General features: G+C 50.8%; 1 protein-coding gene across 1 annotated transcript in view; it reads right to left on the bottom strand.

The window, feature by feature from the left end:
• Positions 1 to 1,953: 1,953 nt before the first annotated feature.
• WNT9A (Wnt family member 9A) overlaps positions 1,954 to 25,604 on the bottom strand; it is a gene marked incomplete at its 5' end in the record, with an annotated part of 56,623 nt that continues 32,972 nt past the window's right edge. Inside the window, 3 exons of the mRNA XM_084211645.1 lie at positions 1,954 to 2,469; positions 12,374 to 12,636; positions 18,810 to 19,069. Of these exons, the coding sequence (XP_084067771.1) occupies positions 1,996 to 2,469; positions 12,374 to 12,636; positions 18,810 to 19,069 (997 nt within the window). The 3' untranslated portion in view covers positions 1,954 to 1,995. The remainder of the gene's footprint in view (positions 2,470 to 12,373; positions 12,637 to 18,809; positions 19,070 to 25,604) is intronic.

Raw genomic sequence — 25,604 nt, 5'->3', positions numbered from 1 at the left:
AAGCCACATGTGGATTCCACCTTCACTCCTCCAGCATTATCCTAACCTCCAGAATTGTATAGCAAATAAGCAAACACCAAAAAAAGTGACATTTTGCTTCACTCTGCAGAGCCATGGTGCTATTAAACAGTAACACCCTGTCCCTCCCCCTGCCCCCTCCTCAAGATTTGATGCCAACGAGCCAGGCTGGACTGCAGGTATTTCTTACTAAGAAAACCCCAAATCTATCTTTTCTCTTCCCAGTAGATGCATATGAACAGCTAAAATATTAGTAGCTACAATTAGGGGAGAAAAAATTAAATAAGGAAAAAAATACTTTGAAAAATAATGGTTTGTCTTGGGAAATTGCTCTTTTTTTTTTTTTTTAAACTGATTTTTACTAATGCTTGAGAATCTCCTTTTTGAAAACCAGATCAATGGCTTATAGAAACTCAATGGAAATTGCTACTACTGGACAATCAAAAATTGCTATCAAAAATCAAACAAAACACCCTCTGTTCCCCCTTTTTTCCTTAGAAAGCTTTGTTTAGGCAATTTGCTGGCTGCCTCAAATCCACTTTTATATGAAGAATATTGGCACACCAAGTCCTGGATTGTAAATCTCCTCTTCCAAGCAAAAAAGAAATGCTGGAGGTTGTCATGCGTTTCACAGTGTTGGAGTGATCAACCCCTGCAGTCAAATTTCTGGCTTCTCTCAGGTCGTCTCTGTGTCGATTGGTTATTCCAAATCCATGAGTTTGTTAGGATTTAGCAGGTGTGTTTTTAAAGTACAGTTCTCAATCTAGTGGTTAAAAAAAAACCAAAAAAAACCAAAAATCACTTTAAGGTCATAGGGTTTACATACAGCTTGTGTCATGTACCACTGCCATGGTTTAGAGTAAATGGAATGATGACCTAGGAAAGGAAAGTCAGCTCCTCCAGAGGTCTGATCCAGGCCGAAACGGCTGCTCCACAAGGAAAGACAGCCCCGGGTTGGAAGAGGCACTCTGATTCCTCTCGTCCTAATCAAGAGAAACACGTCCACATTCAGCTGGCATGAGACTCAACGAGTTCCAGTTGGGATTTCTGAAGCAGTTACCACAGGTTGACCTCCATCAGCGAGAGGTGGGAAGAGGAGAGAAAAATAAATCATGCTCGAAGTGAAAAAATGAAACAAAAGTATCTAGTGGTTTAAAAAAAAAAAAATTCAATTTAAGACAGCGATAGTGCTAAAGAGCCTGCATTTGGGTGAATTGTTTTAAATAAAGAAGGTGGGATGGAACTGAAGGGGACAGGCACGTCTGGTGTTCTGCTGTCTTCCCAACCTCTTTCTTGGATCTGTTTCTGTCTGCAGCGTGGTGGGCCCAACGTTTCCCAGCTGTACGTGGTGACGATGCACGCGGACACCGAGCTGTCATTAAGGAGCTGATGCTCCCAGTGGGTCTCTTTGTCAGAGCCTGGTTTGCTCCATGTGCAGAAACTCCACTGGAAGAACCCATCATTCCTTACAAATCCCTCTCCAGCTTCAGGAGAAATAAATGTCCGCTTCTGGCACCGCTGCACTCAAAGCGGAAAGATCTTTTGTATCTGCTCAGCTCTCTGAGCAGCTGGGTGAGCTCCAGGAATAAAGAAGTAGAGGATATTCATGCCAAAGGGAATCTCTTAGCCCAAGAGTTCATGGAGGATGGCTGAAACGTTCCAAGGAGAAATGATCCGTCAAACTACGTAGACGACGAAGGTGAAGGTCAACTGGTGTCTAACCCCAGTGTGACAGGCACTTATTTCCACATGGTTGGACCTCATGAAAATTCAGTCTACAGGATAAACGAAACAAAACAAAAAAAAACCAAAACAAAAACCCCCCAAAACAAAACAGCAACACAGCTGGGTCACCTGTACCCTACAAAGTGCTTATGTCTCAACATAGCTTCCAGATGCCAGAAGGTCAATCAAACCCTGTTTGTCTCCATAGGCAGTTCTCCAAGCTGGCCCGTGCAGCAGAAGCCGCGGGTCGTGTCAGTCCTTGCAGGTGTAAACCTCCTCCCTCTGGGTGCACTGCTTGCACTCCACGTAGCAGCACCAACGCACCTGGCACTGGCACGGGCGCGTCACCACCCGGCTCTGCGTGTTGTGGCCCCGGCCGCAGCAGATGCTGTCGCAGTTCTTGTCCTTGTAACACTTGCGTCCCGAGGTGCCGGGGGAATAGCGACTCATCAGGCAGAAGCTCGGGGAGTCGTCAATGTAGACGAGATCCGTAGTCCTTGGGATTTGATCGCTGTGGCCGGGGATGGATTTTTTAGGGGGGGAAATGTCGCCTTCCCCCGTGGCCTCGTTGGTGGTGCTGCCCACCTTGAGCGAGGTCTCGTACTTCTGCTTCAGCTGCTTGCCGATCTCGTGGAACGGGGAGAGCTGCCGCCAGCACGTCCGGACGGTGCAGGAGCCGGACACGCCGTGGCATTTGCAGGTGGTCTCCACGCCGGCTTTGATGACCTGCAGACACACACACGGCCCCAAAGAAAATCAGTCACGGCGGAGGAAATCAAAGCATCAAGTAAAACATGATAATTTCTAGAAGATGCTTCAGGGACACCAAGTTGATGACAATACAAAAAATATCTGTTGGAAGCAGACAGAAAACGCATCCTACAGGAAATACTTCAAAAGGCTCTTAGCTCCCAGAGTATGACATTCACATGCAAAAACTTTGTTTAATTGGCTAATTAAAGGTGCTGGAAAGGTGCACAAAGATTGTCCAGTGCTGCCACTCATCGTGTAGACAGAGATCTGAAACTGTGATACAACTAAGAGATTAATACATATTTTCATACCTATTTATGTTTGTCAATAATAAGTAGGTAAAATAGAAAAGTGGAAGAAATGGAAAGAGGTGGGGTGGCACATGCTCCAGCACATAAGTGCAGACAATAGGAACCTCCTCCATACCACAGGACCCCAAACCCAAGTACGAGCAGAAGGAATCTTATTTTAGCACCATCAACTGACTGATGCTAAACAAAGGATCCCATTCTTTTCAAATCAACTGCAATAAAGAAGTTGCACAGCACAAAACCACATCCATCTACTTAGAAACAGCACTGGAATGTTCCAACTCTGCTTCTCCAGAGAGAGATTTACACCGGGGGTACCTCTGTGGGCAACGCATGAACAGAGATGCTATTTGGACAGCCACAGATACCCCACATTTTGCCCACAGATTATAAACACAAATTTGCATTTCTAATTCTCCCACCCTGCCCCTTCTCCAAAATTAGGTTCTGTTGACTTTAAATGGCTAAGGTACAACCACCCATTAAAACAGCAGGTGAGGACAGAGTTTGTTTGACGGAGCTGGGTACAGACAAGGCACCAAAGTACTGTTGAAAGTGCCCTTCCTTTGGGCATCTACGGTACCTAGAAAAGAAGAAAACAACCTCCCCCTGTGCCCATGATGGCATCTGGCTATGCTGTGGCCTCCTGAAAGCAGAGGACTGGCTGCAGTCCATTTCCTGACCATCCGGTTCTTAATTATTTGGCTGCACAAATCCTGCTGAGCCCCATGTGCAACCGTGCAATAGGTCATGGACTCGGAATTGGGGCCTGGCCCAATTGTGATATTCCAGAAACATTTTTAGAAAGACAATACGCATAATGCAGCCTTCAGCAGAGCCCGTCCAATGGTCACACTTCATTCCTGTGACAGCCAAAGACCTTTGCGAGTGCAATCCAATAATACACAGTAGCATTCAGAGCGGTGACGGGTTACAGGGGGAGATGTGTTGCTGGTTATAGCACTCAGCTGGGATGGCTTGGGTAAGGGCTGTCACGCTCTGTGTGCCAAAGCGTCTCGCCAAGTCCACAAGAAATCCCACAATGTCAGACAAGAGCGTGCAGAACACATTTCAACACCGAGGGGGAGGGGGGAAAACCCCAACCCTCACCCGTCCCCTCCCTCGTGTAAAATCTCCTTTCACTGCTTGTCCAGAAGTGAGAGCTGAGTTCGTGTGAAACAAAGCTCCTCCACCTGATTTCACGCCCACACCATCAGCAAACCGGGCAGAAGCTGCTGGGATACTTGGGAAAGGGCTGCACACTGCAGTCATTCATCAGTTCAGGCTTTCCTCAACCTTTCCTCCTCCCCCAGCGCATTTGCATCTGCTCCACCTGGAAAGGGAGACAACCCCCATTGCACAGGAGCTGGGAAAGCAACCAACCAAAGGGAACTGGCTCAGCTTGTAGTCCTGCTCCTGGGCTTGGAGCTGATTGAACAAGACAGGGTCATGAAACTCAGGAAGGGACCCTGGAGTCGGGGCTGTTCTTGTCAGGAGCCACCTCTCTGGAGCTCTGCGGGAGTGCTGACGTTGCAGGAGTGCTGCGGCCAAGGCGTCCACGTGGGGCTGGCGGATACAGCCCAACACGTGTTGGAAAACCTGATCCTGATGGATTGGCAGCTGGCTGATGGCACAGGACCTTCAGTCAGGTGTAAGCATGTAGGTTTAGGCAGTTGAATCGCACCAGCCAGCCAGGGTTGACCTCACCGAGGCAAACACTTGAGTTTAAACACCTCAGTTTGAGAAACACCTCAGAACTCTCACGGCAGCCAGGGCAGCCAAGGCAGGGGAGGACCCTGCAGTGAGGCAAACACCTGCTCCACTGAACAGCCCTCCAGGCTGCCACTGACAGCTGAGCACATCTCTGCCACCTGGGGACCCAGCCCACACACAGGCACCTCACTTTAGGGGATTCTGTGAGCAGAATCTGGGCCAAACTCAGGTGTTTAAATGTCTCCACCTAGCACTAATCGAGGTGCTTTAAAGCATTCTCCTCACACCAGCTGTCCCTCCAGCAGCATAAAGGTCCCTCAAGGGGTACTAAAAAGTGCATTTGGGTAGATTAATTCTATTCTCCTCATCTGGGCTCAAACAAAGATCCACATGAACCCCAGTCTGGATTTTCCTGACTCGCTTCTAGCTCCTGGCTAAGCAATGCCTGGGACAGCTCTGGTGGACCAAAGCATCAAAGGTTTCCATTGTCCCCATCCCCATGAATGCAGCAGTTCATGAAATCCAGCGTGTGGATTTTCCTGTGGCTGCCGTGCAAGCGCGGCGCATCCCGACCACCCCGTAAAGCTTCTCCTGGAAGGACCGGGAAGGGCTCAAGAATGTTACGGGGCAGCAAGAGTGAAAATCCTAGAAAAATTCCCTGCCCAGGCAGCCTCCCCTGCTGCTGTCAGTCACGCTGCAGCTCCTCGAGGCGCTGCGTGATGGGGAACTGCTGCCTCCAGCCCCAGCCACCCACGAGCCAAAATGAATCTTGGCAAAGCCCTTCTGGTTCCTGTCCCGCTCCCCAGCTTCCACAACGACTTTTCCTCCTCTTGTGGCAAGCTCCTGTCAGAGACACTTAAATCCACCTCATTTCTTCAGGAAGCAGAGCAAGACTGATCCAAGTCAGCAGGTTGCTTGGAGAAAGCTTTGCTGGCTGGATCCTGGGACAAATGTCTGGATCATGCTTTCAAACCTGAAGGTCTTCTATCCTTCTTCCAGGATAGAAAAACACTATTTTTATTCCCAAAAATCTCTTGGTTAGATGAGGAAGAATAAGGCTTTACCATATAAAATCATATTTCAAGAGCTGTAGTAGCTCCTGCTTTCTTTTCAAGGCTCATCACAGTTCAGAGCCTGATTTACCTCCATCCTACACAGACCTGAACCTGTGCTGAATACACCACTGAATAATCACTTCATCCACACCAAGGATGTGGCCACCTGCACCTTTGTCACAGATGTGAAGCAGAATGGCTCAGCTTCCATCCAAGGCACAAAATATTTCATGCTCCCCATGGCCCCAACTCCACAGATACCAGATTTCAGCAGGGTTGTAGTAACTCAGAAGTAGCAGCAACGAGGAGTATCCTTTTTGTATTGTGCGCTGTAGAGAGCTCCTACCATGAAAGCAAAGCCAAACAAAGACAAGTGGTGGGTCAGGGATGGCATCACACAGGGAAATTCTGTCCTCCCACTCTCCTCTGAACAACCACCTGGTCTAGCAGTATCAAACAGAAGAGTCTTGGAAGAAAATAAGGATTTTTAGCTTGACTTAGGAACACAAATTCCCACTGGCCTTGCCGTGAGAACACCCAATACTGACAAACGCAGAATGAGGGAAGCACAGAGCAAGACAGAATCATTTTTCCTGGGGTTTTCCTGCTCGGAGGAAACCAGATAGCTCTGCTGGACTGCCTTCCCAACTGGCTTTACATGGGGAAAAGGGATCACAGCAGAGCATTGCTATGCAACATGTAATCCTTGCTCCCAACAATGGTGCGCTGCGAAGCTCAGACTAAGTGCCCCCGTCATGATCAGTCTCAGACATGCTGCAACACACAATTTCTCAGTGTTTTAGCTGAAACGCCGAGGACAGGATTCCCATTCATTCCCAGCTGGGTCACGGGGCTCTGGCAGTGGGTTTTTTTTTTTTTTCAGACAACTCTTGTCTGGGCAGCAGCAGCCCAGGGCGGACACCCGGCCGTGGGAATTCCTCACTTATTGCTCCGCTGTCGTCATGGCTGGGCTGCGGCTCCAAGGCTTCAAACCATTCGCTATGGTTTGGGGGAGAGGAGGCAGCAAACCCTCCTCACAGGCAGCTCATCCAGGGAAAAGCCTTTGGGAAGGGCTTTGGGATGCTTCCCCACAAATCCGATCCCCTCCATCCCCCGTACGCGGAGCCCTCTCCAATTTAAATAGGCTTAGTCATTCTCTCGGCTCAAGTATTAATGTTTGTTTGGACAGCAGCCACGGTCCCCACACACAACCAGTGGACCAGGCTTGTCCCTTCACACTGGCCAATGCCACTGGCTGAACTAGAAAAATTTCACAGACTGTTAGAAGTTGTCCTTTCTTTTTTCTTCTACCTTGTTAAAAACCCCCTTCTTTTCAGCCTGTTCTCAACCTGCTTTTTCAGAACAGTTTTCCCCTCCTACCACCCTTCCCTCTTTAAAAAATAGGAACATTCATATTTTAGTGACATAGGTATTAAAACACAAACATTTAAGCATGGAACAACATAACCCTACTTAAAACTGAGAACTTCAGAAGTATTTTCCCCATGCTCAGTATTCCTAGCATGCTTCCCATGCTAAAAAAGCTCCACATAAACAACCAACTGCAATCACTTATGGGACACAGCAAGCAATTTTTTTTCCAGAGTATTGATTTCCAGGCCTAAGAAAGGCTTTGGCTGAGCCATTCTCAGCCTGAAAGGAGAAGAAAATCCAGAGAGCATGCCTGGGCATTCCTACCTGTCATAACCTGCAGCAATTAATACCAGTGGTGGCCCTGAAAACTGATCTGTACATTAAGAGCTCTTCTCAGGCTGTTATTTGCTGGGTTTGATTTGTACCTTGGTAAACATGTGATGCCCCATTTCTCACTGCAAACACATCCCTAAAAAACTGCCAAGAAGGATGCTTCATGTCTTTTGTTTTTTCGCAGGCACCAAGTGGATTAAGCTCCAAAATAGCAATTATTACACATCGTGAGGGTGCAGCAAAAGCTGGAGCTGGACTGGAACTGTGTTAATGAGCAGGAACTGTGTGAGACTGGATGGTCAGTGCTTGTAAACACTGTCTCTGCAACAGGAGAGTTGTGCCTCCCTCTGCCTGTGTGTGACCTTTAGTGAGTCACTTAATCTTTCTGGGTCTCAATTTCCCCCCTCTGCCCAACGGAGCTCCAGAAATGAAGAGGGTGGCATGCTCTGATAACATGTTATGTGATAGCTCATGAAGTTCCTCAGACAGATGATAGCTGGGCAAACATCTCCCTGATATGGAGAGTGCATCTCCAGCCCTCCAGAGAGATCCCTGCCAGCACTGCCTGGGGGGAAAAGCCATTCCTCAGATGGAATTCCAAAATAAGCAAGTCAACAGCAAGGGAAAGTCCAGGCACCTCCCACTACCCTCTCCAGAGCATCCCAGATGGTTTCAGGTGTGGCTGTCTCAGGGTGGGTCTGGACTTGAAGCCTACAAGGGTGACAAGGACCATGACAGGGGGCTGGGACAAGGCAACCTTTAAGGTCCCTTCCAACCCAAGCCATTCCAGGATTCTGTGATCCTTCAGAAACACTTGCCCTGCACAGACCAAAGCATCTTGTGCAAAAAACAATGAAGCCTCATGAAAGGAACCAGTCTCAAAGCAGGAAACTGCTTGAAGAGAGATCTTTTCTTCTCCTCCGTCTCTACCTCCCCATAATTTTGTATTAAACACTCAAGATAACTGTGGTTGCACAAGGACTTCGGGCAAAGATTTGTGGAAGGATGAAGGAAAAAGGCAGTGAGAACATGATAATTTTTTTTTCTAGGGTAACAGCAGCCCCTTTTAATTGTGCCCCTTGGATCTGTAAGACATGCTTGACCAGACATACCTCTGGAAGAGGTCAGCACTCCTGGGATTAAGGAACTTAGCAACGCTCCAGAGAGGGAGTTGGAAAGTCATGTTTAATGATACTTGGCTGAGAAACTGGGCAAATTTAATTAAAACATCACTTACTCAAGCCCAGTGGAACTAATTGAGTGCTCTAATATTCTGCCTTTTCATTAATGGGTTACAAAAGAGGGCTGCACTTGTGTGTACAAGGGGGAAAAGGGGGGAGGACAGAGAGAAGATGAGAGCTTTAGCAAGGCTGCCTGGGCTTCATTTAATATAACTGAGAAACTTCATTGCTGGCAATGGAGCTTTAATACAGTTGACTTCTCCCCCATCCCCTCCACACACACATCTCCCCCCAAAACACCCTCTCCACCCCAAGACCCCTTGGAAAGAATGGCTGAATGAGGGAGAGTAGATCTGGCAAAGGAAGGGAAATTGCTTTTTTAATAAGTGGTCTATTCAGAGCTCCTGCTTTTCAATAAAGAGAAGGCTGGAGAAGTCCTGGTCTAATTACCTCATCCTCACACTAGACAAGCTCACCCTTTCATTAACCACTGAGGTCATATCATATAACTTGGTGAGCCACCACGGGCACAACATGTTCAGTGATTATTTCACTGGTGGCAGCAAAATTACAGGCAGCCCATCAAGGTTGTAAAAAGCAGAAGTAAAATCATAATTAAATGAGAACGTCTACCAAGAGACACTAAAACTAGGCGGGATAGGATCATGTCACCCTCGCAGAAATGCAGGGATTGTTTGCTGGTGTGACACCATGGAGAAACTGGTGTGGTGACCAGGAGGGGAGAGGATTGCTTGCCAAATTAGTCAGTCCAGCACAGGTCCTTTTTTTTGCTGGGTCTCAGGGGACTATTTGTATGTTTTGCCATGGTTGGGAGTAATTAGATGGGGAAAATGACACGTAAAGAATCAGTGAGAGACCACCAAGCTTGTGCTGTATCATTCACAGAGACTCCTCCACTCCCTCAGCGAACACACACATCCACATGCTGCAAGAACTCCAGCTCCAAACTGCTCAGCTCCAAACTGGCACGAGTCAAGGCTGTCTGCACCCCTGTACTGCCTCTGATCCACCCCAAATCAAATCCAGATGAGTTATTGTCCCAATGACCACGCTGGGTGAGTCCAAAGTGGTTTCAGACTGCTGCAGACACTGGGTGAGCAAACCCTACTTGATAGTGGCAAAGTCTTTATGGCAGGAGTTTGTTGGTGAGCAGCTTCTTTGAAGGCACAGAAAACATGCTGAGAATCATCTTTAACTCACTACCTTCCTCAAGGAAAACATCCACAAACTCAGCAAAGGATGCAGTAGTGCTCTCAGCCTCCATCCTCCCATCCCTGCACTTGCAGTGGGAACAGGAGGAAGAACAGAGATCAAACCTGGTATTAATCCACACCTGAGAGCAAGCAGTGCCAAAGGCAATCCATCCACCACATCAAACTGGTTTCAATATTCTGGAATCTGAAGCAAGCACTGCAAGTTTTGACTTTGCAGCCACAAAGCCAGTCTGGGTTCTCACCTCTGATCATCATCTTAGTGACACCAAATTGTGCCAGGGGTTTAGGGCCACATATCCTGACCATGCAGATGTGTGTTCTCCTGATCTTCTACCACCACCCTCCCTAAAGCTTCCTCCTCAGCATTCCCTCCTTCTCTGCCTGGCTCCGTGGTGGAGCTGTGAGCCTGGTGGGCTGCTTGGCTTGGCTTGGCTTTCAACCACACCGTGGCCCAATGCATTATTATATCCAGCAGCACAAACAGAGAAATCACTTCAACTGCTGCTGCAAACAGGCAAAGGAAAGCTGTCACACAGCCATCCCAGCTCGACAGACAGGTTGTGGGTGGACGAAAATAGGAACGGTGGATGACTGACCTGCGGCAGAGGTCTGTGACTTGGGTTGCCAGGAGGGCTCTCGGTGTCTGGACAACCGTCACAACTGTTACTCAGCTGTTCAGCTGCAGATATCACACTGGGAAACCACTGCCAGTGGCCACAGTCCCACTGTGCCAAGGGAAGTGGAGGCAGAGGATGCTGGAGAGTCCTGCATCTTCCCCTGGGAGCTAACTGGCAAGGATCAGGACACAGAAGGGAATGTTCAACCTCTCCAGTTCATCCCTGGAGTTCGTTTAGATCAGAGTCATGCAGTGTAGAGCACAGATGATAATTAAGGACATAAATCCTAAATCCAAGAGTGGCCTCAGCCATATGGGCATCCTGACTGCAGTTCCTGGGATTGGGAACACTGGGAGTTGGGCCAAACCCATCTGGGAGGCATTTGGCCCTGCCACTGTTGGTGGATATTCCTGGAGCTATAAGGATGTGCCAGTGGCAGCCAAAGTCACATCCTTGGAGGTTTTGCTGAGACTGTATTGTGTGACTCTGGAATGAGAGAAGAGCCAGGAACAGAAACATCCAGCATGGAAACATCCACCATGGGCAACCTTCTCCATTGCCATCCCATCTGCTACACACTCAACTCCAACAGATGGGACAGAGCAACCAGCACCAGGGCTGAGACAAGTTCCATCATCCTGCAAAGCCTGTTTGACACGTCAAAGAGCTGCCACAGGAGTTCAGAGACACTGAGCCCTTTAATCCAGAGCAGGAAAGCTGTCAGCCAAAACCAGACACCAGCTAAATCCAGGATATTTCTAATCCTGATCTCAGCTCTGTCTAGGAGCATCTGGTAGTGGGGAGAGGGGGAGACACTTTGCTGGCCAGCCCTGGCTGGTGGCATTCCCCGATGCCCCAATTCCGTCGCAAGGAATGACATTTTATACATAGACACAGCAACAACTGAGCTGGGGTGGCCATTCCTAGAATGCACAACTGGCTGGGCTGCATTTGCCTGGGAAACCAGAGACCCAGGTCCCCCATCCCAGCCCCAGGCCTGCATCCAATCACACAGACAATAACAAGGCTCGAGGGCTATTTCTGGCCTTGCAGTATGTCCCCCTCGGAGGTTGGTGCAATGAAACACTGATCCTGAGCACCTGTGCTGGCCAATCTGAGGGATTTTCGTGTTGGAGCAACTCTAGGCTAGGTACAGCCAAGCATTTTAGGGGAGAAGGTGGAAAGCCTCTTCCTTTTCCCCGTGCTGGCATGACCCAGCACTTGCAGACACTTTGTCCTTTACATCTGTCACGGAAAATGCTGAGCTGGAAGGGACCCACAGTGATCATCGAGTCCAAATCCTGGCCCTGCACGGGACAAACCCAAAAATCACACCACGGGCCCTAGAGCATTGTCCAAATGCTTCCTGAATTCTGGCAGTCCTGCAGGGAGGCCCCTGGGCAGCCTCAGGGGAGGTGTAAAGAGCAGGAAGAGAGGATGAAGATGGGAAAAGAAAAGAGGGACTCTACAACCAAGCACCATCTCCTGCTCCAGGTGACACAGGAGGTTCCTGTGCTCTGGGTGACACAGAAGGTTCCTGCCAGAAGACAAAACTGAAGGGACTATTAGGTCTGAGGTCAGCCAGAAATTAATATCTCCACCCTGGTTCCTTGCCAGCTGTTTCTCCAGCCAGTTTTAAAGAAACCTGGCCAAGGAGATGCTACACTGTCCATGCTCTACTGAACTGCTGCAAGAGAAGCGTCCCTCAAGGACCTGTTGTGGCAGCATGAAATCCTTCCTCTGTGTCCTGCCTCATGTAAGCTTTTCCATCCCTTTTGTGGTGTGAAACACTCTCCTCCCTGTGGGAAACCAGCATCTTTGTCACCACCTCATATTTCCTAGACCTGGCCAGTCCCATTTCTTTCCCTCTGGTCTCTGACGGTTTTGCACAGTAAAAACCAGGGCATAATCCCACAACTCAGCCTTCTCCCCTCCAGAAGGAGCACCACTCCATCCATTTCACATCCAACACTCCTACTCCACACCCAAGAACTGCATCATCCCCCCAAAACCCCACAGCAGCCCCACCACCACCACCCCGCGGCGCCTTCCACGCACCTTCATGCCCACCAGGTTGTTGTGGAAGTCCACCCTGGCTCGCAGGTCCTTGTTGGGCTTCCTCCCCAGGAACTCCTTGACGAACTTGTTGCTGTACTTGAGGTTGTCCCCGCAGCCTCCCCACTGCCAGGCCTCCCTGTTCTCCAGGTCGGGGGCCTCGTCGCAGGTGCAGCGCTCCATGCGCCCCGCGCTGCACGCCTTGGCCATGGCGTGGGTCAGCCCCGCCGAGGAGATGGCGTACAGGAAGGCTGTCTCCTTGAAACCTGCAGGGACAGCAGGGACAGGCTCTAATTGCAGCTTAAAGAAAGGAAAAAAAGCACAGGAGATGGAGGTAAAACCGCTCGGGAGAAGAGCGTGAGTTGCGTCACGGAGGAGGAGAATGGTAAGGTTGGAAGGGACCACGGTGGGGCATCTGGTGGCACCTCCCTGCTCCAGCAGGGCCATCCCACAGCACAGGGCTCAGGATTACACCCAGACTGCTTTGGAATATCCCCAGTGAGGGAGACTCCACACCAGTGCTCAGTTACTGCCCAGGAAAGAAGTTCTTCCTCAAGTTCAGGTAGAATTTCCTGGGCACCAGTTCCTGCCTGTTCCTCCTGTGGCACTGCTGGGAGAAACCTGGGCTGTGCCCTCCTGACTCCCTCACAGCATGGCAAGCTCTACTTGCATCACTGATGGTGAAGAGGGCAAGGATTGATGGACAGAGGTGGCACAGACTAGGGTTCAGGAATGCCAGTGGAATCTGGCCAGCTCGGTGGCTGTCACTCTGTGTCACTCACAGGCTCTGCCTGAAAATGGAAAGAGTTGAGCAAGAGTTGTCCCATCCCTGGAAGTGTCCAAGACCAGGCTGGGCAGGGCTTGGAGCAACCTGGTCTACTGGAATGTGTCCCTCCCCATGGCAGGGGGTGGAACTGGATGAGCTTTAAGGTCCCCTCCAAGACAAAGCTTTGACTCCATGAAGCGTTGGACAGGACATGGAGGTACCACTGCTGCTACCAAGGGGACACCAAACTGCAGGAACCCAGCACAGGCTTCCAATCCTCCTCACTCTTCCCTCTCCTCCTGAATCAAATCACTGGGTCCTGCTCCAGACTGGCAGAATTGTTGACAGATGACACCTGAGGGCTGGGAAGCGGGAGATGCGTCACCCAACACAGCACCTCACTCAAAAAAAACCAGTTTACACCTCAAACCTCCCATGCACAGCCTTTCTTTACACCTCCACACTCACCTGCAGGGATGTGACAGCATCAACACCCCCAACAGGCAAATGACACCCAGAGGGACCCAGGGTTTCAATCCAAATTATAAAAGCCAGAAATAAAAAGCAAACATGGCAGTATTTATAGCTGCCCATTCCCCAGCTATGGAAGCTGTAAACGACTGCATATTTGAGATGCAATTCCAGAACAGCTTTGGATGGGACTCAAGAAATCCCCCACTCAAAAATAACACAAGTGGATGGTGACAGTAGTGGATATATCTGTGAGCTGGTGTGTCAAGCAAGGACATGCAGAGACACTGCCAGGTCATTTTTGGAACTGTTCCTTGGGAGGTTCATGACAGTCCAAGCAAACTCATGTGGCCATTCCCAGAGTCTGCCTTCCCAAAACACTCCCAGGAGCAGGAAGACTGATGAAAATCCACCCCAGGAGACTGAGGCTTGGTCCTCCCAAGGGTTCTGAGGTTCTGCTTCCTCCCAGATTGTGGCAGGAATTATCCAATCATTCTACTGCTCACCTGGAAAAGGAGAACAGGAACCTTTTCCCCACTAGAAACAACATTAAAATAAAAAAGGTTCAACCTTACACTCACTGAGGACACTGCAAAGAGCGGTGAGAGATAAAATAACAAATTCTGTTCTCTCCCTGAAGTCAGACCATGTCCTCTGACAGCCCAAAACCACTGCAAATACTCCACTGGAGGTGGTGAGAGAATTCCTAATTCACACAACAAAACCTCATGGGTACCCAGACGACTCCTCTGGGTAGAAAATGCCTTCTAAGCATCTCTCATCCTTTGCAAATGATTTTTTTTCACAAAAATCCTCTGTTTTTTCTCCTTTACACCCCAGGTCAGACTGCCCACGTGCCTGCCAGAGGGATGCCCCTACCAAAGACAGATGTTCCCAAGCCTCTGTGCTCCTGGATTGGAGAATTCTTGCCACAGCTACACAGAATGAAGAGGCACCAGTGTCACACAGAGAATCCTCAATGGGATGGGGAGTGCAAACCCTGCCCTGGAGGTCTGAGCCTGCAATCATGGCATGGTTTGGGTTGGAAGGGACTCTCAGATCCATCCTGTCCTGGGCAGGGACACCTTCCACTAAGCCAGGCTGCCCCAAACCCCATCCCAGCTGGCCTTGCACACTTGACTCCCAGCCATCAGCCTTCTAAGCATCTCTCATCCTTTGTAAACTATGTTTTTTCACAAAAATCCTTTGGTTTTTTCTCCGTTACACCCCAGGTCAGACTGCCCACGTGCCTGCCAGAGGGATGACACCACCAAAGACAGCTGTGCTCCTGGATTGGAGAATTCTTGCCACAGCTACACAGAACAAAGAGGCACCAGTGTCACACAGAGAATCCTCAATGGGATGGGGCGTGCAAACCCTACCCCGAAGCCCCCAGACCTGGAGGTCTGAGGCTTGGTTTGGGTTGGAAGGGACCCTGAGATCCATCCTGTCCTGGGCAGGGACACCTTCCTCTATGCCAGATGGTTCCAAACCCCATCCCAGCTGGCCTTGCACACTTGACTCCCAGCCACCAGCCTGAACTGATGAGCTGGGCAGCCCGGCTCTCCGCCCTGCTGAATCCCGAGCGGGTGTGGAATCCCAGCAGAAAGTCAGCGCCGTGCGACCACAGCGCATTCCAGACCTGACAGAAAGCCAGCAGGAGCAGCTCATCTGCCAGCTTCTCCCTTTGCACCAGCTTTGTCTCCACTCCTCCCCTTCTCCACCACTGAGAGCTTCCCAAATTCCCTGTGCCCATCAGCACGGGGATCATCTCACAGCTCCCAACGAGCTCCATGTGACATTTGGCTCTGGCCAGATTTTAAAGCCATCTCCACCACGCACTATTTGATTGCACCAAGATATTTTGTAACAAGATAATGAGCTTTAAATCAATGCAGGCATTCTAAGCCCCAGTGCATTGACAGTCTGCCGGGCCTGGCTATCCAGTTTCAGCCATTTCCAAAATTGTGCACGAGTATCCAAAGAGGATAACGAGTCCCTTAAACAATCCCCTGTTATTTTAAGAAACGGGGCTGCATCAGCCCGAGCTGCAAACCAGCAGCCAGGGCTGGTCTGGTGACCAAAGTGTAAAAAAGTTTCTTCCCCACAGAGGGAGAAACTTTTAAGTGAAAAAAGTGGGGTTTTTTTTCCCCTTTCTCCCTGGAGGAGGAGAAACAAGCCCTCAGCGATGAATTTGGAAAGCTGTGTCCTGGTGGGTGATACACGCCAGCCTTTGCCCTGGGGTACCACTCACTGCAATGCTGAGCCAGGAACCAGCAGCTCCTGCAGAGGAGGAGGAGGAAGATTTACAGAGCGCCGTGTTACTGCTCAGGAACAGCACCTGAAGGATTTACAGCAGCGGGGCAGGGCAGAGATGCTGCAGGGATATAAAGCACGGCAGAATGAGACAGCAGCAGAGCCCTGCAGCCCTCAGAGCCCTCGTTTATCACCCAGCTCCCTGACAGGGGCGTCTCTGTGGGGTTTTAACTCCAGGCTGCCCCGCAGTGCCCCTTGGCTGGGCTGCCCAGGGGACAGGCAGGTCTGAAGGAACGAGCTGTGGCCTCCAGGTGTCAGCATGAGAAAGTGCTTGGCTTCCCCAAGGCACCACTAATCCAGGGACTCCTCTGGCATGCAGGGATATTTTTAAATGTCTTGCAGCTCTGGCCGGACCTCTTGGGTTTCATAAGGACTTTCCTTGTTTCCACCAGTCAGTGACAGTGCATTAGTTAAGCCCCGGTGCTTCTGGATTACTCCTCCTCACTAATTAGCCCTGCAAACCTCTGCTCCTATCTCTAAAGCCTTCACACCCTGCCTTTTCCAGGTCCAGGCCCATTGCTGAGTGTGGGACTTTCTGGAAGTCACTAAAGCCCTGGAGACCCCCAAATGCTGCCTGTAAAATGGTGCTGCAGCCTGGAAATAAGAACTGGATTTTACTGGGAGGGTGGAAGAAACTGGATTATACATGGTGGTACAAAGAAAAGCACTAAAAATATCACCTTCTCCTCCAACACTCCTAACTTCTGGCCATCTCCACCTGAGCTGCTGGGAAGAGGTGTGGGAATTACCCACTGCTCACATCCAAGGCAGTAACAGCACGCAGCCATCTGCCGGTTTTGCCCTGTACTGTGACAGGGCTCCCCTTGCCCCCTCTAACAGGACAGCACAGAACACTCTGGTTTGCCTTATTTCCTTTAAAAACGCCTTTTTAAAGCATTTTCTCAACTTCTTTCCTGAGAGACTGGCATAAATAAATAGGAGAAATGAACAGGAGAAATAATAAAGAAAGAGGGGGCAGCTCTGAGAGCTTCCCAACACTCTCCTGCAGCAGCAGCTCAGTTTCCAGCAGAAATGGGCAGAAAACGTAACTCCTGGCTGCAGAGACCTGCACAAACACCTCCAGCCTCCAAGGAGAGCAGCCAGGGCCAGCAGTGGGAAGCAGGCAGGGCAAGCCCATAAATTACCCCCATTAGCACATTCTTTGCCTGCCCTGCACTTCCAGGGATGAGCTCCAGCCTCGCACAGAGCTCTCGGTGGATCTCGGGGCAAGCACCACCAGCAGAGGATGGCCCAGACTGACCATTGGGGCAGGGGGTGAGTGCAGAGACACCCCCAGACTCACCTGTCTTGAGGAGACCCCCAAGACCCCCCCCAGACTCACCTGTCTTGAGGAGACCCCCAAGACCCCCCCCAGACTCACCTGTCTTGAGCAGACCCCCAAGACCCCCCAGACCCACCTCTCTTGACCCCCAGACTCACCTCCCTTGAGGAGCACCCTGAGACCCCCTAAATTCACCTCTCTTGAGGAGCCCCCCAGACTCACCTCTATTGAGGAACCCCAAGACCCCCCAGACTCACCTCTCTTGAGGAGCACCTGAGACCCCCTAAACTCACCTCCCTTGAGGAGACCCCCCAGACTCACCTCCCCCCCTGAGAAGCCCCCAGACTCACCTCTCTTGAGTAGGCCCCCCAGACTAATTTGTCTTGAGGAGCCCCCTGAAGCCCCCAGACCCATCTCTCTTGAGGAGCCCCCAGACCCCCAGACTCACCTCTCTTGAGGAGCACCCTGAAGCCCCCCAGACTCACCTCCCTTGAGGAGCCCCCCAGACTCACCTCCCTTGAGGAGCTCCCCAGCCCCACTTCTCTTGATGAGCCCCCTGAAGCCCCCCAGACTAATTTTTCTTGAGGAGCCCTCTGAAACCCCCCCAGACTCATCTTCCTTGAGAACTCCCACAGCCCCCAGACCAACCTCTCTTGAGGAGCCCCCTGCAGCCCCCAGACTCACCTCTCTTGAAGAGACATCCCAAGACCCCCCAGATCCCCTCCCTTGAGTCCCCCCAGACTCACCTCCCTTGAGGAGCCTCCTGAAGCCCCCCAGACTAATTTCTCTTGAGGAGCCCTCTGAAGCCCCCCAGACTCACCTCCCTTGAGGAGCCCCCTGCAGCCCCCAGACTTGCCTCCCATAAGGAGCCCTATGAAGGCCCCCAGACTCACCTCCCTTGCGGAGCCCCCCTGAAGCCCCCAGACCCACCTCTCTTGACAAGCCCCCTGAAGCCCCCCAGACTAATTTCTCTTGAGGAGCCCTCTGAAGCCCCCCAGACTCACCTTCCTTGAGGAGCCTCCCAGCCCCATCTCTCTTGAGGAGCCTCCTGAAGCCCCCCAGACTCACCTCCCTTGAGGAGCCCCCGAAGCCCCTAGACTCACCTCTCTTGATGAGCCCTCTGAAGCCCCCCAGACTAATTTCTCTTGAGGACCCCCTGAAGCCCCCAGACCAACCTCTCTTGATGAGCCTCCTGAAGCCCCCCAGACTCACCTTCCTTGAGAACTCCCCCAGCCCCCAGACCCCCCTCTCTTGAGGACCCCCAAGCCCCACCTCCCTTGCAGACCCCCCCACAGCCCCCAGCACCACCTCTCTTGAGGAGCCCCCAGACTCACCTCCCTTGAGGAACCCCCTGCAGCCCCCAGCCTCACCTCTCTTGAGGAGCCCCCTGCAGCCCCCAGCCTCACCTCTCTTGAGGAGCCCCCCAGCCCCAGCTCCCTTGCAGACCCCCCTGCAGCCCCCAGCCCCACCTCCCTTGAGGAGCCCCCGGCAGCCCCCAGCCTCACCTCTCTTGAGGAGCCCCCCAGCCCCACCTCCCTTGCAGACCCCCCTGCAGCCCCCAGCCCCCCCTCCCCTGCAGCCCCCCCTGCAGCCCCCAGCCCCACCTCTCTTGAGCAGGCTGGCGCGGTAGCGGCCCTCCAGGGTGCAGTTCCAGCGCTCGAAGCGGAACTGGTACTGGCACTCCAGGGCGCTCATGCTGATGGCCTCCATCAGCGTCTCGGCCACGCCGGGGTCGCGCCGGCACATCCGCCGCTGCTTCTTCTCCAGCTTCAGGCGGTCACACACCTTGTAGTGGGCCTTGGCGGCCGCCTCCTCCATTTCTGAGGTCAGAGGGAGGATGGTCAGGGGTTCGTTCCCCGTCAGCCTGCCGAGAAACAAGGGACACCGTGCTGAGGGCAGGAAAGCAAACAGTGACTGCAGGGATTCACAGAAACACAGGGCTGGCAGAGACAGCAAAGCAGAGATGGGTTTAGAGAGACCTTTGGGGCTGGGGACGCTCCTGCTGCAGCCTTGGCTGGGCATGTGGGGGAGACCTGTGTGCTCTGGCCAGGGCTTCTGCCCTGCCACTTCCCCTTCCTTTCACAGAATTCACAGAATTCCCAGAATGGCCAGGTTGGGAGAGACCTTCAAGGTCATCGAGTCCAACCCAGCCCCAACAGCTCAACTCAGCCCTGGCACCCAGTGCCACATCCAGGCTTTGTTATACACACCCAGGGATGGGGACTCCACCACCAATCCAGAACTTTATCACTCTTTCTGTGAAAAACTTTTCCCTGCTCTCCAACCTGTATTTCCCTTGGCACAGCTGAGGCTGTGTGCTCTGGTTGTGTCAGTGCTGCTGCAGACAGAGCCCAGCCCAGCTGAGCACAGGCACCTTTCAGGAGCTGTGAGAGGGATGAGGGCAGCCCTGAGTCTCCTTTTCTGCAGGCTGAGCACCCCCAGCTCAGACATTCTGCCCTGTGAGGGTGGTGAGGCCTTGGCACAGGTTGCTTACAGAGGCTGTGGTTGCACCATCCCTGGAAGTGTCCAGGCTGGACACTGGAAACTGATCTAGTTCGTGGCATCCCCACCCAGGACAGGGGCTGGGATCTAGACGGTCTTTAAGGTCCTTCCAACCCAAACTGTTCTGGGATTCCATGAAATACAGCCTGGGATAGAAATGGGATCACTGGTGGGATCAGGATCTCCTGGCTGAGCATCCCTATGGACTTGATTTTACAGTGAGGCTCTGCACAGTGTGTGTGCAAGGTGGCAGCAGGAAAAAGCAAAGAGGAAATATCTGGATTTCCCTACCAGCTCTCACAGAGCTTGTCTGGGCATAAACACTTGGGCCACCTCCACCACAGGACTGTGTTTAAAACTGAAAGTGGAAAGAAATCATTTCAGGTGCCTCACTGCACGAACTTGGGGAACTGGCGAAAATACACCAACATCACTGTCACTGTCCTGGGCATAAACAAGAAAATCATTTTAGCACCCCAAGCAGAGCCAGAACCCAGCTGGAGAAGGGACAGAGGATGATTTGTCCCATCAGAGCTCAAGAGACACCCTGAGAAGGCACAGAACCTCAGCAGAAGAGATCCTGACATAAAACCCAGCGAGCCACAGCCCGAGGCTGGAGAGCAGGACACACTTTCCAGGAGATGCTGCCAAAAGCTTTTACAAGACAGAACAAGCTCAAAACCTAAAAAAAACCATAACCCAAAGAAATTCACATCCCTTTGCCTCCCCTCCCTCCCTCCCTCCCCTGCCTTCTCCCAGCACAAGGTCCTTGACTCTACAGTGGGCAACAAAAGATGCCAGCGGACTGTTCCCGCTGTCAAGTGACAGCTGCTGGCAGGGGACCGGGCTGGCACGGTCCCCAGGAGCAGGGAGGCTGCAGGAACATCTGCTGGGCTCAGGAGAGCTTGGCTGGCCAGCCTGCTGTGCCCCACTGTGCTGGCTGTGCCCTGCTCCGGCCAGGTGCCAGTCCCCACCATCCATGGGAACCCCCACCCGGGCTCACACGGCACCTGCAGACAAATTCCACAGCCAGGAAGGGAGAATGGCTGAAAAATGTGGAGATCCAGGGCTGGGAACACGCTGGAATGTTGCAGTCTGGGGAAGGCTGGGGGGCTTGGACATCTCCAGTGCTGCAGGAGCACTGGGAAAAAATGGGGTGATGGCAATGGGAGGGGAGCATCCTCACCCCCTTTGCTGAGATCCTGGAAACCCTTAAAGCCCCACCTGTGCTGCAGGAGCGGTGATTGGCTGGTTTTAATGAGTATTTCTCTCTAATTAACAGCGCTGGGAAAAAGGGGGTGATGGCAATGGGAAGGGAGCTCCTCCAGCTCCTTTGCTGAGACGCTGGAAACCCTTAAAGCCCCACCTGTGCTGCAGGAGTGTCAGAACCCAGGACATCCCTCTGGCTGCCCTGGAGGACTCCAGACCCTGGCAGGAGGCTCAGAGACCTTGGCACAGAGTCAAAACCACCTGTGCCTTTGATTTTAACCCATGGAGAAAACTGCCAACTTCATGTGAGGATTTACAAGCCACAAGAGCTTAGGTAGAACGACAGTGAATTTGTCACAAAGTGAAAAAGTAGAATTTTAAAGATTTAGAGTAAAAGTTCAAAAAGCAAGATAGAGAGATCCAAGCATGCCCTGTCCTCCTTCTTCTTGTCCTCCATCTTTTGTTGTGACAGTGACACTTCTGAATTACTTTAGAGACAGACTGTCTAATATAAGTGATAAGTATTAAAAAATTATTGTGAATAAAGTACACGTAGTTCTTAGCATAAAAAACTAACACAGCCCCAAAGACAGTCAGTGTGCCACAAACTGACCTACCCAACAAACCTCAGTGAGTCAGAAAAAAATGTAATAGATAAAAAAAAATAAGCAGCCTTAAAACCAAAGCATCTCAGCTTCTTCTTCAGTTGCAGGGCTAGGAAAAAAAAAAAACTCTTTAATACCTCAAAAGCCATTTCAACCACTAAAACCCAAGACAGGAGCAGTGATTTGTTGGTTTTAATGAGTATTTCTGTCTAATCAGTGGGATGCACCCTGCCAGCAGCACAGGGACTCAGAATGCTTTAACTCCCAAACCTTGGGGCACAAAATCCTGCCCTGAGTCCCAGCCAGGCACATCCAGAACAGATCCAGCCAGTACTGAGGCACTGATGAGGTGATTTAATATCAGATATCTCAGGGAGGGACCAAAAATGGCTCAGGTGGCATTTCTAGAACAAAGATGGGCAGGCAAATGTTCTCCTTCAGCTACACTCAAAGGTATTGATATCTCCAGAAAAACCCCACAGTGATAAAAGCACAGAGGGATTTGTGGGAAACATGGGAAAATATCTTCCCTCCAGTTTTGCTCCCCCCAAAATAATAATAATAATTTAAAAAAAAAATCTGAAAGGCCGAACAGCAAGATCTGTTGGAAGCATATTTTAACCCTTTCATTTCTGGTCTGTCCCAGCTGCTCCCCAAGGAGAGGGGGACATCACCCAGCCCTGGTGCCTCCCAAAACTCCCAAAACTCAGCCAAAGCTCCCAGGAGGCTCATTCAGGAGAGAGGTGCCTCAATCTGAGCTTCACTGGAGCAAAAATCTGTATCAAAATCTCCAGGATGTTCATTCCTGGCTTTCCTGGTACTCCAAAGATTCATTCCTGCAAACTTTCATGGCTGGCACCAGAGTCCCTCAGCTGGCAAAGGAGAGGGAGGCAGGGAGGGAGGGAAGGAGGCATCCAAGCATTTCCTAAGCTCCCTCTTCCCATTTTTAATTTCAGCTGAGCAGGGATTGTTCACCTAAAAGGTCTGGAAAAAAGCTCCAAGGATGGTGTAGCAGATGGCTCTTGGAGGGAGGAGGGAGATGGGAACTGATCCTGCAGCCAAGATTTCTGCAGAGCAATTGGTGATTTTCACCCTCTTCCCACCTTTTCCCCCTCCAGTGCTTGGCTTTGGGATAATTCAAACTACACTGTCCCACAGATCAGCCTTCCAAAACTGGCTGATAGCAATGGTGTGTGTCTCCAACAAAAGTCACCTAAACACACACAAAACAAAGATCCAGGGACCAGCAGATGGCAGGAAATGGGATTCGTGGTGCTTCAGAAAGTCACAACTCTCCCACAGCTGGCAGAACAGCAGCCTGGGTAAAACAATGAACAGAGATCCACCCATCACTGCCTGCATTACTGCTCAGAATCATCCCTGGGACAAGCCAAGGAGTAAATTGAGGAGGAAAGGGGGTTTTCCCTCACCAGCACACAGAAATCCTGCCAGGTGAAGAGCAGAAGCTTGGCTTTGGGATGCTTCAAAGTCCAGGTTCCCACAGATCAGCCTTCCAAAACTGGCTGACAGCAATGGTGTTTACGTGACAGAAGTCACCAAAACACACACAAAACCAAGATCTAGGGACCAGCAGATGGCAGGAAATGGGATTCATGGTGCTTCACAGAGCCACAACTCTCCCACAGCTGGCAGAACAACAACCATGGAACACCAGGATGAACAGAGACCCACCCATCACTGCTCAGAGGCATCCCTGGGACAAGCCAAGGAGTAAATTGAGGAGGAAAGGGGGTTTTCCCTCACCAGCACACAGAACCCTGCCAGGTGAAGAGCAGAAGCCACACACCCAGCCCCACACACGCTCTCCCTCCGGGGGCCCTCGGCTCCGCAGGCACATTCCAGAGGCGCTGGGGACAGGGGAGAGGTGGCACTTTGCAGAGCGTGGCATCAATCACAAAGGCCAGGCAGAGCCAGGGAGAGCTGCCCCACCTGACACGCTGCTGCATGGAGCCCTCCTAATCCCATAAAGCCCTTTTATGCAACCTCAGCTGAGCGAGGTCCTGTAAGGCAACGGTGTCAGTCGGACGCTTTCTCAGCTCCTCACAAAGGCCAAGCTGTTCTTGCCAAGGAAATGTTTCAGGGGCTGTGTGCATGTGTGTGTTTTTGTTTTTTACACACCCAAGGCACAGTTGTTACCACCGAGCTGCCAGCCAGAACCCTGTGATTGTGTTGTTTTGCTCCAGGAAGGGGCTGAGTGGGAGATGGAGTGGGCACCTCTAAGTGGAAAAAGGTTGAAACTGGATGGTCTTAAAGCCAAGACCATCTAAGCCAAACTTAGCTGGTTCTGAGCTAAGAACCAGCTGTTCTAAGCCCAACTGTTTCAAGCCAGATTCCAAGATTCCAAAGGGTTCTGAGAGTGTCCACCAGGAGCCTGGAGAGAGAGCAAACAGCTCATTGCACACAACCCAGGAGGCTTTATCTCTCTGGAAATTAACTCTGAGAGCAACATCAACCTCCAGTGCCAAGAGATGGTTCATAGAATTCAGGATTTTCAATTTCTGCTTCAGAATTTTGCATCTCACGGGTCCCTTCCAACTCAGGATATTCTGTGGTTCTAATCTTTAATGCCCAATTTCTACATCCAAACCTCAGGAAAGACCTGGCTGCCCTGTGCCACACCCCCCACACTGAGAGGGACCTTTGCAGCATCATTTGTGCCATTCCCATTCCAGTTCCACCAGTCTGAAGTCAGGAAATCAGAAGGTTTATCATTAATTGGTGTAAAAAGCAAGACCCATCTGGTTTGCACACACTCTACTGGTGTCACTTCCTTGGTAGTGAGCTTCATCTCAAACATTGCTATTTACATTTTTTTTTTCCCCCTGGAGTTCAATCACCCAAGGATTTGGGAGAGATCCCAAGCAGAGCCCTGGCCACTACACAGGCCAAGTTTTATCAGTGACATCATGGAATTATTGCCCTTCCAAGAGGCAATTCAAGACAGATCCTGCTTCCCACTCATCCCAGGGGTCAAGAGTTTGTATGGCCTCATCAGTTCACACTTCCATCAGTGCCCCTGGATTTTCCCTGGCTGAAGTGGGGACTTTCCTGGTGGGGATTTGAGCAGGATGAGGCAGATTTAAGGCACCTACACAGACCTGTGAGTGCACCCTCAGTTTTGAGGTGCTCCAGAGTTTCCTTTGCAAGTGCCACTGGAGCTGGGATCCAAGGTGAGCTGCTCCCATCTGGAATGACAGGGCTGCTGAAATTCTGCATTCCTATCTCACTTCCTCCTCTGTTAGGAAATTTCTCTTTGGTCCATCTGTACAATGACTGGATTAAATCTAGTTCCACTCTCCACATTAATTTTTTCCTGTGGAATTGCCACACTTTCAGCCCTTTCTCTTCTCTTTCCACCACTTTTCCTTTAATAATTAAAAAAGCTTCTGCAAAATTGACAACTTGACCATGAGTCTTCGCCACAACACCTAAATTAATGATTGCACAGCTCAAGGAGTCTGAGTTATGCTGGATACCAGGCCTATATTATTTGATTTTGCACCCAGTAACCTCCAGTTGCTCTCTCTCTCTCCTATCATCACATTCCCACTCTGTGAATATTTCCTAAATTGATTTATCACACTCCTCCTCCCACAAAATATTGAATATTTGAAGTATAAAAACCCAAAAGTCCAAGAAAAAAAATCTGAATTTCAGGGTGAGTGATGAAGATTTGATATTTGGAAGAAGAGCTGGACGTGGAAGGCTCAACCACCTCATTCTGCACTGTCTTGTTTGGGTTTTTAAATATTTACAGTTTTAAGTGCTCACATGAACTGAAAAATATCCCAGATCTCCTGATATTACATAAAAATAAGGCTGTGGATTCTCCAAACCTCCCAAAATGAAATCTCAGCACTGTGTTCACAAAGATTGTTCTGTCGGAATTCTCCACTTCCACCTCACCCCTCTCCCGGTGTAACGTTCCCAGTGATCCCCTGACAGGATGCTGTGACATTGTGAGGATCGAGGAAGGTGACAGGAGGAAAAGTGTTTTTCCCAGCCTGAGGGAATGCAAACCACCCAGGCCTTTACAGACAGCGCTGAACCCCAGCTAGGAAC

Source organism: Fringilla coelebs (genome assembly GCF_963513975.1).
Source record: "Fringilla coelebs genome assembly, chromosome: 1".
Taxonomy (NCBI): Eukaryota; Metazoa; Chordata; class Aves; order Passeriformes; family Fringillidae; genus Fringilla; species Fringilla coelebs.
The sequence above is the reverse complement of the archived record's forward strand: the minus strand, read 5'-3'. Positions and strand labels throughout refer to the sequence as shown.